A 16,149-nucleotide genomic window follows, 5' to 3' on the forward strand; every position below is an offset into this window, starting at 1 on the left:
ACGTCTTCTCTTGCCCCCTCCTCTAGCCGCTGTTGCCGCTCGGCCTAGGCCGCTCGCTCTCCTATTTATATGTTAAAATTATATGTTTTCCCTCATCAAAAGGATGTCTACAAAGAAACTATGAAGTGATTTTACAGTGGATCATACTTCCTCTCGTGTTTTTCACTTGAATTGTAGTGAAGAAGTCGTATCAAATAGTCTAAGATGAGTCTCACTCACAAGTTCCATGGAATCTAAGGTGAGTCTCATGCAAAACATACTGTGTTCTGTTTGGACTTGTCGGTGAGTTCAAATCTCAAAACCAAGATACTACTATCTCTTCTCATGACTGAAACCTCTTTGATTGAACATCTGATACTTAACTATTTTCAGCTGCTATTGGGATCTCATTCATTCAGTTCACGAACCACAACTCCATGCGAAATCTCTACATCTTGGGCCTCACTCTCTTTCTGGGTATATCTGTTCCTCAATATTTCAATGAATTCAGAGCCACTGATGGTCATGGACCTGTCAAAACAAGTGCTGGTTAAGTGATAGCAGTTTATATACCGCAACTACTAAACTACTAAAACAGTCATTCACTCGGTTTTGTCCATTGTTGCAGTTCGATGACATACTTCATCTTCTCTTCACCTCCACACGCTCGATTTCCTCACAATCGTCTACATACGTGATCAACTCTCTCTCTCTCTCTCTCTCTCTCTCTCTCTCAACTCTGTTCAGAATTCTGAAAAGAGCTGATCTCTCAGGTGAACTGATGGGTTTTATCGTTCCAATCATATACACCAAGAATCAGGGCAGACTAAGATCATGGGAAGAGCGGGAGAGGATGAAGGGAAGAAGATGACATGTATGAAAGGAGGAAAGGTGCGCAAGGAGAAGAAGATGGAGTAGATGATCATTAAGTAGTGCTGTGAAATGTGCCAGGGAATAGAGAAGAAACGTAATTTCTTTTCGTCGTTTTGTTGTTGTATTTGTTTCTACTCCATTAGACGATCTTCGTTTTCCAGAATCAAACACTCTTGGGATCTCCTCTGTAATTTTTTTTAGGGAATTTTAGGATATTACCTAATTTTTTTAACATAATAACACAAATTACAAAAACTACACATGTGTACAGTCAAAGGTGACCCATAAGCTTTGACCGATTACGTAGTGCCACATCAGCACCCGAGAAGTCTTACGTAGGAAACCATGTCATCCAGACACGTCATCGAATAAAAATATAATTTTTTTATAATATTTTTAAAAAATATTTAATTTGTTTAATTTGTTTTTAAAAATATTTTAAATACATTTTAAGTTATGAAAAAAAATTAAATTTATTTTATTTTCTAAAAAATAAATATTTTTGAAAAATAATTTAATAAATTAAATAATTTTAAAAATTTTATTTTATTTTAAAATATTTTTATTTATAAGGTAATTAAATGTGTACCTATAAATTAGAATTTTAAACTCAAAAATAAATTTTTAATATTTTTTTATTAAAAAATATTTTATATTGATAATAAAAGGTGTTAAATAGGTAAGAATAAATTATTTTAATTAATTAACACGAATTTTATTTTTTTATTATAAAAAAGTTACAATTTTTGAACCAACAAATAAGAATTTTAAAAATAAATATATTTTACTAAATATTAAATTAAATAATATCTTAAAATAAAATAATTACATCATGGTATTAAGTAAAATAAATTATTATTTTTAAATAATTAATAAAAAATAAATTTTTATTATATTATAGTAAAGGTAATGAAATGAAATGTGTAAGAATTTTTAAAACCTGAAATTAATATTTTTTAAAAAAAATTAATTACAAAATAACCTAAATCAAACATGAAAATAAAATGAGAAAAAAAAGGGTAAACTGAAGTGAAGGGCTTACGTGGAATTCAATGATGTGGTTGATGATGTGTCATCCTACATGAAGGATGACGTGGCTTACAGTTGGTGTATAGGTTGACTTGGCATATGATTCCTTGGGTACTGATATAGCATGATAACATGACAACACGTAATGGGTCAAAGTTTACGTGTCACTTTTGACTGTACACATGTGCAGTTTACCGGTCAAAGTTGAGTATTTATGCAAATAAGTTAAAAATTTTGTTATTTGTTTTATTATGGTAAAAAAATTAGGTAATATTCTAAATTTTTTATTTTTCAATGTGATGATAGGCTACAAGCAGTCTTATTAGTGAGGACGTAACAGTGGCTTACTTGTACTGTTTATGTCAAGACCCATCTTTGTGACACTGTTAATAAAAACTATAGAAAGAGAGCCAATGGTACATTGTGTACCCAAAAAGCAAAACTTCTTCAAATATTGTTAAATACTACAAAGATATCTCCATGGATGTACATCATCCACCAAGCTAACCAAGAAATAACTTCTTTTGCACCTGTTGAAAAGAGTGTTCATTAATGAATTTGTGACAATACAAATTAAAAATAAAGCTAGTGAACAAGGAACAATAGATTAAAGTTCTAAACAAACAAAGAAGTTCAACAAAAATTCGCAGAACCAGTTACTAACCCAGAAACAAGCTTAACTTTCATGACCAAGTTCATAAAAAAAAATCAAAATGTTACATGGTTACACCTTGTTTCAGATTTAAACAGAAGAACCTCAAGGATCAGAGAATTATATCTATCAGAAATCCTTTCTCTAACCTTTAGAGAGGTCAACCATTCAGTTTTTATGTTTCTTTTATGAGGATGTCGGGCAGGTGTTAGGCGATAATAGCAACAATACCTAGGAAGATTCCACATTTGGGCCCCTTTAATGTAACTTCCTACTCATTATTCTCAAAAAGAATAACAACCACGAAGATCTCATATAGCTAAAATGTTTTTCTTTAGTTTCAAATGATTTTAGAAACTTCTTATTAGACTACTGATCACTTGAAGATTGCTCTTCATCTTCCCAGAGGTCACACTAGGAGCAGAGAGAAGCAGTGGAACATAAATATAATGAAAGAATAAGAAGTGCACCTCTTCCAATAATTTCCTCTTCACAAATTCTTAGGGATTATTTATTTATTTTTTTGTATGAATTTCTCTCCTGAGAGGGAGAAAGGGAGACTAACCCCGAAGGCTCTATTTTGTTGGAGACAGACAAAACCGAAAGACTCTCTTTCAGTTCTCTCTATTTCTTCAGAAGGGTTGATGAAGATCACATAAGAGAGGGGAAACTGTTGGAGAGGAGACAAAGGAGAGGGAGGGAAGGGAGAGGAGATGGAGGAAGACAGCATCGCTACAGGAAAAATTAGGTTGACTGAGGTTAAACCCAAAAATAGAAAAGCAAGATTGTAGTAATTTCAAATGAATAATGCAGATGTTTTCAGTAAGAGGCCCCAATTGCCGTTTACATCTTCTGCAAGTCCTTGCCCGTTAGCTCGAGGAGGATGTTAACTAGTCCTTTCACTCGGGGCTCATTGATTCTCAAATTTTTCCTTTTAAATTCATTTATGACTTACCTTAACAGATGTCACAATAGGAAAATAGTAAATAGATTAAACCTTTGCAAGAATTCATGCTATGGAAGACACTAAGAAAACAAACTAAATTTGTCAAAGTAATTGCACAAAAATACTTTAGGATGCTGGTAAATGAAAATGATAATGTTAATAGTAGTATAGTTTTTAAATTTATATTGGATTTGTAGTTTTTATTTTGGTGATTGTAAATTAATATTGATATTTTATTTAATTTTTTGTGTTTGATTATTGTAGAAAGCTTATGCATAATATTATCTAATGTTTTTGAATAATTTTATGTAGGGTATATAGATAATTTAATGCAGGTATTATGTACATAGGTTATGTCCAATTTTAAGTAGAGGTCATGCCCTATTTTATGTAAAATATAATTATAATTTTATATATAATTTATTTGACATATATTTTTGACAAAATTATAAATATATATTAATCCTCGAACTCGTTCAATAACTCGAGTTCGAACTCCATCGGTTTATAAGCAGAGTCATCGCGCATTGAAAACGTTTATGAGAACTTTCCTGACTCCCCGTCACATCGATTCAGTGGATTCGGTGGCTTTTCTACTTGGTATTTGGGACAACCAGGGGACAATGCTCTGATTCATTGAACTCGAGAACGAGTAGAGAGAAGGAATTGAGAATCCATATAATAGTGTTTCTATTCCGTTTTTTCTTCTGCTTTGTTTGTGAAAGTGACAACAGAAAGCTTCCGTTTTTACTTATCTGAGAACGGTAATTCTTCTCCAAATAGTTACCTGAGTACCGACGCATAAGATTCGAAATGTCTGGTTTTCTGGCCACAACGGAGGATAGAGATGGAAGACGACGAGAAAGACACATGCTTGTAGAACGACACCTTCGCGTTGAGTTTCTTTCACACACTAATCCGACCGACCAGTCACTTCCGGCGTTTAGCAGACGATGGCATGGAGTTTGTAATGTTTTCTATTGAACCCTTCACTCTAAATGGATCAGCGCAGTGAAGATTCTTATTGAATCTGCACCAGAATAAATGGCAGGAAAAAGTCAACAGTTATGAGTTCACGTTTTGCTCCAAACTGCCATGTGAAAGTTTCAGTCAAGGTGGAAAACAAGGTAAGAGTTGGTGACCAATTCTCAGGAGCACTTTACCTCTCACATCACCAGTAACCACCTCTCTCACATCACACGAAGATAAAGAAGATTTTTGAGGATAAGATTAATTTGATTTTGAGGGGGGGGGGGGGGGAATTTGATCTTCACTCGTGCATCTACATGATCACTCGTGCATCTACATGATCACTCGTGCATCTACATGATCTTCATCTTCGAAATGGGTGTTAGTGTAGACAAGTTCATGTTCGAAATCTTTGAAAAAGGGTGTTAGTGTAGACAAGATCATCTTCATCTTCATCTTCGAAATTTAAAATTATTAATTTTATTAATTATAAAAATAAATTAATTAAACCAAGTGTTTGAGTTTACAATATTTTAATTACCACTATTAAATCACTAATACAATAGAGTAAATAAAAAATAAATATGATTAATGAATAAAAAATTATTATATTAATAACATAAGATAGATTTTTTACATGGTATTAATTAATAATATATTTAAAAAAAATTAAAAGTAATTAATTAATCAAATGCATACTTTAATTATATTTTATTTACCAGAGACTTAAATATGAAGTTTAATATAGTAATAAAATTGATATAGTGTTGGGTTGCGTCAGGCGCTGAACCAGCGCCACATTAATTTTTTCCTAACTTAGGAAAATCAAATTTTCCAACAGTGTCTTCTTCCCACGGCGCCGAAAAACCAGAGATCACGACGAATAGAGAAAATCAATCCAGACAGCTAATCAAGCTCCAATCGAATTAACAGAGTAGATCAATACGGCTTGTCCTCAAGCTCGAAAGTAGGGTATGTATACCGACGTCTCCACCTGTGCCCAAGTGGCATCCGCGATAGCTAAGTCCACCCTCTGGACGCCCAAAACTGGAGCTTATTTTATTTTATTTTTATTTTTTTTAGTTGGCCCGATCCGAGTTGGCCTGGGTTGACTCGGTTCAGTAAGCCCGGTCTGGTGCACGACTCAGCGTACTGCGCTAATTAAATTTTCCTAACTTAGGAAAATTGTAATCGGAAGCCTCTTCCTCCTTCTGCGGATATTTCGCCGACGGGTCGTTTTCCGTTGTGCTGCCGAGATGGAGATTGAGCGAAAATGTCGCCGACGGAGTCTTTTGCTTCTCCGGTGTCGAATCGCAGCCCGTTGGGGCTTCGCCCTGTGGAGAGTTTCCGAGACAGAGGGCTCTTGGAAACCTGTTAAGCTTTGTTTCTCAGCCCCCTGGAATAGAGAACCCTTACGAAAATTTCGCCGACAGAGTCTCCTGCTTCTCCTGTGGCGAATCGCAGTCTGTTGGGGCTTCACCGCTTGGAGAGTTTCCGAGACAGAGGGCGGGAGAGAGGGAGGAAAAAAGAGAAACGAGGACGTGCGAGAGAGGGGGGTGCGAGGAGAGAGAGGGAAAAAAGAAAAAAAAGCCCGCGCACGTCCTTCATCTCAAAGAAGATCAAATATGGCCTTCTTTGAGATGAAGGATTTTAAACCGTGGAGATGAAGGACCGCTTCATCCCCTGTATCCAGATGAAATGTCATCTGCGCTCCACTAAGGACTTCATCTGTTGAAGGGCATCATGCGGTTGAAGATCATCTCGGATTTCAAGTTGACTAACCCCCCCCCCCCTCAGGATAAGATAAGAAGACTTTGAGGATAAGATTTTGATTTGATTTTATCATAGATTCATTCCCATGTAATCCGATAGTATAATTATCAATTTGGAAAATAAAAATTCATTATGGCCATTTTGCCACAGTCCTTTAGCTTATCCGACGGCCATTTCGCCACTCTGGATTCCGACTCCATCACCTCCACCGCCGTTCTTCGAGAACGGGCGACATTCGATGCTATCGCCATGCCAAGAACTTGCCAGAAATGTTTTTGACGTTTCGAGAAAAAAAATTTCTTTCGCTGACAGAGTACAAAGGAGGGAGATCTTGGTTGCGGATAGACTCCTTCCCTTCACCACCGTGTGATCTCCTCTGTTTGCGACTGGCGGACACCGTAGACAGGGAGAGGATCTTATTTCCCTTCACCACCTTACGCTCTCCTCTGTTTCCGACTGGTGGACACCATCGATAAGGAAAGGATTTCATTTCCCTTCACCACTGTGCGATCTCCTCTGTTTTCGACTGGCGGACGCCGTCGATTGGGAGAGGATTTTAGTACCTTCTCGCTCGAAGTCTGAGCCAAAGAAGAGTTACACAAGTCGATTTTATTACCCTTCTTTTCAAGTGAATCACTTATAAGTGTAGTAACATGTTTATTTAGGTATGTGTTCTATTTAAGTATATTATAAAAGGTTACTCATTCTCTTGTTTATATCATACTTTTCATTTTGGGGCACTAACACTAGAATCTGTTTCCCAGTGCACTTGAACTCGTCTACACTAACACCCAAAGATGAGTTGAAGTTGAATCAATTCATTTAAAATGAATTGAATTATTCACTTCATTTCAAGTTCATTATGGACTAATCCCCCCTAAGGCATCTCGCTCGAAGACCGAGCCGAAGGAGAGTTACTCAAATCTTCTAGCATTTGAAGCACACACTGAGGATCTCGCTGGAAATCTGGCCCTATGCTCGAAGCTCAATAAGTTCACGTAGCCTGAAAAAAAAAATTTACGCCACTGCGGGAGTAATCGTATGTTAGACTTTATTCCAGTGGTCTCCAGTTCCAAGGATGGCCCGCTGATCCATTATACCCCTTAATAACATTACCTTGCAACAAGGATATTGCTAATCCCAATCACCCACTGTATCTTTACCATTCAGATAAGTCTCGATCTCCAAGGATATTGCGACAAGCGTATTCTATTGTGATAGAGCACAAGCAGTTTGGAATGAACCTTGGGAACGTTTTTCTCAGGTAAACATCGTTTAATTATTTTATATTGAGAATGAGATACATGATTGTGCACAACATACTATGTCTGTCAGCTCCTATTTCAACAAGCTCAAAGGATTGTGGGACGAGAGATATGCTTTTTGTCCTATCTTACACTGTAGATGTGAAACTATGAAAGATGAACTATCCTATCAGGAAACACAGAAGTTTCTCATGGAATTAACTGAATCCTTTACTATAGAAACTTTTGCCATCAGAAATTCAAGCAAGAAAGGTTGTACTTACACCTGTGCAAAATGTAACAAAGGTGGTGACAAAGCTACAAATTGTTGGGTACATTTGAAGTGCAATTATTGCAAATGGAAGGGTCACACAGTTGTTTTTTTGTAGAAAACTCAAGAATGCATAATCAACTAAGCATACAGAGAAGAAACATCTCCAACTCATTCCCTTTTACTCAGGAGCAATGCCAACAAATCCTGAAAATGCTCAGTAATAACAAGTCCTCTATGGCAAATCATGTGGGTACCTCCTCAACCCATAACAAACTTTAAGGTAAAGCCCTCTATTTCTCCTCTCAAAATAAGCAAGCCACATAGATCCTCGATAGTGGAGCAACTGATCATATTGTTTGTTATCCTGAATTGCTTACATCTTAGAGAATTGTTACGTACAAAACAGTGGAATTACCATATGGTTCTCATGCCAATGTTACACATGTTGGTCAAGTGGTTTTTTCTTCTAGTTTGCTTCTTCATAATGTTTTATGTGTCCTAATTTTCTAATTAAACCTCATTTCCAAAAGCAAGCTTATTTACCATTTTCTCTACATCACCGTGTTCCTTACCCATTCATGTGCCATACAGGACCTACACTCGAGGAAGATGATTGGGATAGGAACTTAACGGAAGGATCTCTACTACTTTGATCACCAACAAAAATCATATTGCTATTATATACATTCTCCCTCTGGTCTTTGGCATTGTTGAAGAGAAGATATGAAAACCTCTTACATGACTCTCATAATAAGAAGTCTTACAGAGCCAAAATTATTATGGGAGGTCTCACAGAAGAGTTTCAGTTTAAAGGTGTTTTAGTTATGTTAGTCTTCTATTTATGTTGAGTTATTTAATATGGCAAAAGGAGAAAGAGTACATAGTTCGACCAGATTTCAAAGACCAAAATTTATCAGATTATTTATTTCAAAATAAATATATTTTATGATGAAAAATTATTGAAATGTAATTAAAGTCTAATTTTGGAAGGAGAAAATTTCTTGTCAATCTGATCTATGTTTAAGGATATATTCGCATTGGATGAATCAAATGTCATGCTGGTATCCTGTTGCATAGAAATATCCGAATTTAAGCCGATTTATTTGTGTCACTTATTGAGTTGTTGTTATTGATCAACAATATCAGAAAAATATCTCACTTATTTTTTGCCTCGATTATACGTGTTCGGGTCCCAAGTTGTATACATTTTTCTTATGCGACTCGGCTATATTGGTCTGATATCTTACTCGGTTTGACTCGGTTCTCTATCTCCGCCTAGATTATTATCTTGGATTATTACTCGGTTCCAACATACTATTTGGTGCAACTTGCTTATTTACTGATATGAAAGTTATGAAGAGAAGATATGAAAGCCTCTTACATGACTCTCATAATAAGAAGTCTTATAGAGCCAAAATTATTGTGGAAGGAGGTCTCACAGAAGAGTTTCAGTTTAAAGGTGTTTTAGTTATGTTAGTCTTCTATTTATGTTGAGTTATTTAATTATACTTGGACTTATTTTAAGTGTTAGAGTTTGGTGTAATTGGGACAAAGGTAGTTTAATTGTAATTGGACTCTACTACTTTCCTTTGTTATAAATAAGGGTTCATGTACTCTGATTACATTAAGTCAAAGAATGTTTTCTCTTTTACATAAATTCAAAAAGCATCAACGTCTCAGGCATTCTTCAAATTAGGTATTTGTTTCATTTTCTTTTTTTAATAAAAACTCTTGTAGTTCCAATAATTGTATGGTTTGCCTCTTAGCTAAAAAGAATAGATTGTTATTTTCTTTGAGCACAATCTTTAGCAAATCATCTTCTGAAATGTTGCATGTTGATATCTTGGGGGGGGGGGGGGGGGGGGTTGTTATCTAATTGCATCTATTTTTGGGGCCCAATATTTTCTCACCATAGTTGATGACTTTAGTAGATGCACATAGATTTATTTGAAGTGCCACAAATCTAAAATACATACTCACCTCAATAATTTCATTAGTAAAGTAGTAACCCAATTTTCTTCCAAGGTGAAAGTTATACGTAGTGATAGTGACTTTGAATTTACTCTTGTGACCTATTACTTATCCAAAGGCATTGTTCACCAAACAAGTTGTGTTCACACCCTGCAACAAAACAGGGTAGCAACACACAAACATCGACACCTACTAAATATGACCCGAGCCTTGCTTTTTTAAACCCTTCTTCCTAAAAGATTTTGGGGGATGCCATTTTAACTACTGTTTATCTCGTAAATCGGACACCTACCCCAGTTACACCTTATGAGCAGTTATTTAATATTGTACCCAATTATTCAAATTTACGAGTATTTTGATGTTTATGTTTTGCCTCCACTCATGCCCACAAGCGTTCCAAATTTGATGCACGTGCAATCCGTTGCATTTTTCTTGGGTACCCTTATGGACAAAAAAGATATAAAGTATATGATCTTGAACTACATCGAGTGTTTGTCTCCTGAGATGTTAGTTTCTTTGAAAAAGAATTCCCTCTTAAACACATTTCCGTTGCAAATAAGAGTCACATGATTCCTCCTCCCATAACATCTAATTTTTGTGATGACCCTATACCAGACACGCTTACTCAATAAAAAAGTCATGAAATTGTAAATGTTGATAATGCTTCTTCCCCTCACATACCTTTTCCCACTCTCATGCCACCCCCTGCTCGTCGCCTCTCTACTAGACCAATTAAGTGACCCAACTTTCTTCAAAAATTTCATGTGGAAGCGACCCTACCATCACGGTCTAAAGAATCATCTGCCTCCAACGTGGTCACAACATCAAGTATACCTTATGAACTCTCTCTAATTCTTTCTTATGCCTAGTTATCTACATCTCATAAAGTTTTTGCAAATTCATTAACCATTACCAAAGAACCAACTAGTTTCTTACAAGCCATGAAGAATCCTAAATGGCGCCAAGCATGCATGATGAATTTCAAACACTACAAGCTAACCACACAATGGACAATCATCTCTCTTCCACCTGGCAAGAAACCCATTGGATGTAAATAAGTATACAAAGTGAAGCTCAAATCTGATGGCACCATCAAGTGTTACAAAGCCCACTTGGTTGTCAAAAGATACAACCAGGTTGGAGGACTCGATTATCAAGAGATGTTTGCCCCAATTGCCAAGCTGGTTATTGTATATGTTCTACTGGGTATTTCCTCTATTCAAGGATGGCATCTTCACCAACTCGATGTCAACAATGCATTCTTACATGGTGATCTTGATGAAGATGTATACATGTCCCTACCTCCAGGTTTTGGACGAAAAAGGGAGACTCGAGTGTGCAAACCCAACAAGTCATTATACGGGTTAAAACAAACTTCTAGACAGTGATTTTTGAAGTTTATCACAGCTCTAAAGACTGTTAGGTTTTATCAATCAAAGGCAGATTATTCATTATTCATCCAATCCCACAAAGAAATTTTTATGGCAATACTTATGTATGTTGATGACGTGGTTTTGGCAGGTAACAATCTTCAACAAATTGAAGATGTAAAACAGTTATTATCCAAGTAGTTCAAACTTAAGGATCTTGGTTAGTTCAAATACTTCTTGGGCATAGAAGTAGCAAGGTATTCAAAAAGAATTTCCCTCTCCCAAAGGAAATATGCCTTGGAGATATTAGAAGATGCTCGATTTCTAGGAGCGAAATCTACAAGGTTCCTAATGGAGCAAAACTTGGCTCTTATCTAATCTAATGGAGAACTCCTAAATGATACTTCATAATGCAGGCGTCTTGTGGGAAGATTGATCTACCTTACCATTACTAGACTAGATCTGGTCTACGTCGTCCATGTTTTAAGCCAATTTATGGAAAAACCACGTATACTACACCTTGAGGCGGCACATATAGTCCTTAGATACTTGAAACAAAGTCCAAGACAGGGTATATTGTTATCCTCCACAAGTACACTCTAATTAAATGCATTTTATGATGTTGATCGAGCTTGTTATAAGGATACAATAAGGTCAGTAACAAGGTATTGTATATTTCTTGGACAATCACCCATTTCTAGGAAAACAAATAGGCAAACAATGGTGGCTTGATCAACTGTCGAGGCAGAGTATCATTTTATAACTACTACATGTTGCGAAATTACTTGGTTAAAGAATATTTTGAAGGACTTGGAAATCATACATACTCAATCGATCATGTTGTATTGTGACAACCAAGCTACACTATACATGGCCTCAAACCCAATCTTTCATGAGTGAACTAAGCACATCGAAATCGATTATCACTTAGTGCGCGAAAAGATTCAAGCAAGCATGATTAAGACAACACACATACAAACCAACAACCAAACTGCAAACTTATTCACTAAGGCGTTGAGTTTGTCCCAATTTGAGACATTACTCGACAAGTTCGGTATCATTAGCATACACTCCAACTTGAGGGGGAGTGTTGAAGATAAGAAGATTTGAGGATAAGATTAAATCTCGTAGATAAGGGAGATTTGTAATTTGATTTTATACGGGATCCATTCCCATATATACATGTAATCCGATAATATAATTATCAATTTGAAAAATTAAATTCATTAGGATTCAATAAAAGGTAATGGGCAGATTTCTTTCAGTAATCACTTGGAGTTTCATCATGTCAATCAAGTCTACAAAGGGAAGCGATGGTCTCTAATTTCCTTTTCAAAAAGGGCTTTGATGCAGAGAGAACTTTTGCCTCCATACGAATTGGATTCAGTGACAGGAAATGGGCAATGTGTCCTGTATTCATGTGAAAAAAAATCATTTCGTGATCAGGATTCACACGAATATATGTGTTTTAGAGAATTTATCATCATGAACTACCGTTGGCTTTCTATATTTTTACAAGCTAAGTAAAGATATTTTCCTTTTGCTATATATCTGATTTGGTTCTTTGTTTCTAGCATGAAGTAAAATGTGATAATGTGGAAGGACAACATTCTCAATTGTTTCCTTGAAGCAATACCTTCAGGAGGAGCATTGTCAAACACTGATCATGTAGTGAAGGAACACCAAGAACTAGAAAAGCTAGTAGCACACTAGCTTCTTGATGGTGAAGTGAGTGACATTAACTGACAGAGAAACAATACATGATATATTGCGAAAGATGATCAAGAGAGATTAGTTTCCTTATTATGTCATATTGACTACTAGATACAAAGAGAGATTAGGTTCTTGGGTGTAATTGGGGACTTACTTTCCTTACATATCATACTAGATACATCTAAAATTTGTTTGATTCCGCTAATAATATCATGCTTGGATCCCCCTTTCCCAATTTTTTTCTCCAACAAGGATAGAGATGCCACTAGCAAAGGCCTTTGCCGATAGCGTGCTACCTCCCTTGTCGGCTAGTCGAGAATGGTGTAGGGAAGAGGAGAAGAAGAGTAAGAGAAGAAAGAAGGAAAGATTTCCAACCTCTCTAATTAGGTCGTTTTCGAGGAAAACATGGACACTAATGTGTCCAAAAAATGATTTTGGTATATTTTTTTGGAAAAAAAAAAGGAACACTAGGAAAGATTAAAATTTATATGCATAAATATCATTTATTTTGGAGTTATATATTAATAAAAACATTATTCACGTGTTCTACATTATTCATTGTACATTGTACATTGTGGCCAGAAAGGAAAGTAGAGTAGGCGTTATAGGGAAGAGGCGAAGCACCGGTTACAAGTCATTAAAGGGGCAGCTGTTCTTTCCTTTCGTATCATACCAGGAACCTGTATGGTTCGGCTTCATATATCATGCCTTAATGGATTTTTGGTGACCCATTTCATTTCTAGGTGCGGGAAGGATCTTCGTTTTCTGAATCTCCTCTCCTCTCCAGCTACGATCCAGCCATGGAAGTAACTCCCGCAGTGCAAGCAGTTCTTTTGCTTTTTGCGTCAGTTTTGTTCCTCTGGGCGTTATATACTAAGAGAAGAAAGAGCAGGAGAGAAGCACCGGAGGCGGCTGGTCGGTGGCCAATTATCGGCCATCTCCCTCAACTCGGCGGTGCCCTTCCTGTCGTACGAACGCTCGGGGCTCTGGCAGACAAATACGGGCCCGTATTCACTATCTGGATAGGCGTTCGCCGCGCGGTCGTGGTGAGCAGTTGGGAATTGGCAAAGGAATGCTTCACCATTAACGACAAGGCACTCGCGAGTCGCCCTAGTTTGACGGCCGGTAAGTACTTGGCCTACAATAACGCTATTTTTGGAATATCCCCATACGGCAACTACTGGCGCCAGGCTCGTAAAATCGCCACATTCGAGCTTCTCTCATCCCGCCAGCTCGAGTCACTCAAGGGCGTCCGAGTGACGGAGATTGATATGTGCATCAACGATCTTTACAGGCGATGGGAAGAGAACCAGAAGTTACCCACGAAAGTGGAGATAAAGCAGTGGTTTGCAGACTTGATCTTCAATAATATCGTCATGGCAGTCGCTGGGAGGAGATACTTTGGAGCGAATATTGCCAAAGAAGAAGAAGAACAAGCCAGGAGGTTCCACAAAGTGATTCATGAATTCTTCTACTTGGGGGGGGTCTTTGTCCTCTCTGATGCTGTTCCTTCCCTCGAGTGGTTGGATGTAGGTGGTCATATAAGCGCCATGAAGAAGACCGGCAAGGAACTGGACTCCTTCCTCTCCGCCTGGTTGGAGGAGCATCGCCAGCATCGGCTTTCCGGCCACCATACTGCTGATCAAGATTTCATTGATGTGATGCTGTCAACTCTTGAAAAATCCCAATTCCCTGATTATGACCCAGATACAGTCATAAAGGCCATTTCCTTGGTAATAATTAAGTTGCCTTACATGTGAAATTCGCTTCACTGCCATTTCTAAAATTTGTTTATATCTTGCAGACACTAGTACTTGCAGGGACGGACACGACTATTATCACGCTAACTTGGGCTCTCGCCCTCCTCATGAACAACCGCCATGCATTGCAGAAGGCACAAGACGAGCTAGATGCTCAGATTGGCAACAACAGAAAGGTCGAAGAATCAGATGTCAAGAATCTGCCATACCTGCAAGCCATCGTCAAAGAGACACTGAGGCTCTACCCTGCCGCCCCGCTGGGAATACCCCACGCGTCCATGGAAGACTGCAGCATAGGAGGCTACCATGTACCAGCAGGTACCCGATTGCTTCTGAACATATGGAAGATACAACGAGACCCAGGTATCTGGGAAAACCCATCGGAGTTTCGCCCAGAGAGATTTCTCAGTAGCAGTGCTCATGTGGACGTCCGTGGCCAGCATTTTGAGCTTATCCCCTTTGGAGCAGGGAGACGAATGTGCCCTGGAATCTCCTTTGCCCTCCAAGTTGTGCAGTTGACACTTGCCCGCCTCCTTCATGGGTTTGAAATATCCAGTCTATCGGATGAGCCAATCGACATGAGTGAGTCTTTGGGCCTGACGATTCCGAAGGCTACTCCACTTGAAGTCCTCATCACACCGCGTCTCTCTGCTAATCTTTACTAGTAGTAGGGATCATGACTGCTATATCTCTGTGCCAGTCTTTGAAGGCTAATAATTCATCTGTTTGTTTTCTTGCTTTGCTACCAATTCTGACATTGAAATATTTTCTTTGATCAATTATCTTGGGCTTGTCCAGCTTTGTGGTGAAGTTGTCTATGTAGTGCTTTTTTTATTTATCTTTTCACAGTTTCTTCTCAAGGTAGCTTATTTTTCTGTTCATTTTATCTTTTTGTGGGATAAGAGGAATTGAGCCCCAAGGAGGAAAACAGTGTAAAATTGCAATGTCCAGAAGATTGAAGGAAGAGAAGAGGAGAAATTGAGACAGAAAGGGAGAGAAGCAGCCTTTGTTGCTGCATTGAATGAGGGCTCAAAAAGTTTAATGAATGAGCCCTATATCTGTCGTTTAAATGGTGAAAATAATATGTCGTTGGAAACATATACCTGTTTACATACCCTTCATGAATTTATGTTTTCTAGAAGAAGTTATTGTCAATTTACTACAGGTTGTTCAACAAAACCGAAAATATGATGCATCCATTGATTAATATCTTTTGATGTGATAAGATGCATCCACTGACTAATGTCTTTAGATGTGATAAGATACATCTATTGATTAGTGACTTTTGGAGTGATAAGATGTATCTATTGATTAGTATATATTGAATAGTATAAATACCCATGTACTCAAGCTTTGTAAATAGAGCAAACAATTGTATTAAAGAAATTCCTTTTCTTTTGTCACTCTGTTTTTTCTTCTTCCTTTATCTCTGGTTGATTTGGTTGATTTGCTTGTCCACTATTGCTTTTAACGCAGTCAAACTCGTAAATTGACAACTACATTTGGCAGATATCTTCTCTGATTAACTAATAATGCAAGAATGAAGAAGCTGCAAATTATTTTTAATCCAAATACAATCGTGTTCGTCAATGCGAA

The 16,149-nt window shown here is 37.3% G+C and overlaps 1 protein-coding gene across 1 annotated transcript; it reads left to right on the forward strand.

Moving 5' to 3' along the window:
- Positions 1–13,593: 13,593 nt before the first annotated feature.
- Positions 13,594–15,363, forward strand: LOC137952342 (cytochrome P450 CYP82D47-like). Its single transcript, XM_068799483.1, has 2 exons — positions 13,594–14,526; positions 14,598–15,363. Exons 1-2 carry the CDS (start codon positions 13,594–13,596, stop codon positions 15,216–15,218), a joined length of 1,554 nt encoding a protein of 517 aa, XP_068655584.1. The 3' UTR covers positions 15,219–15,363.
- Positions 15,364–16,149: the final 786 nt, after the last annotated feature.

This window comes from Aristolochia californica, unplaced genomic scaffold (genome assembly GCF_029961685.1).
Source record: "Aristolochia californica isolate CCGP_79_NKW_82.1479 unplaced genomic scaffold, dmAriCali1.0.hap1 SCAF_15, whole genome shotgun sequence".
In the NCBI taxonomy this organism is placed as follows: domain Eukaryota; kingdom Viridiplantae; phylum Streptophyta; class Magnoliopsida; order Piperales; family Aristolochiaceae; genus Aristolochia; species Aristolochia californica.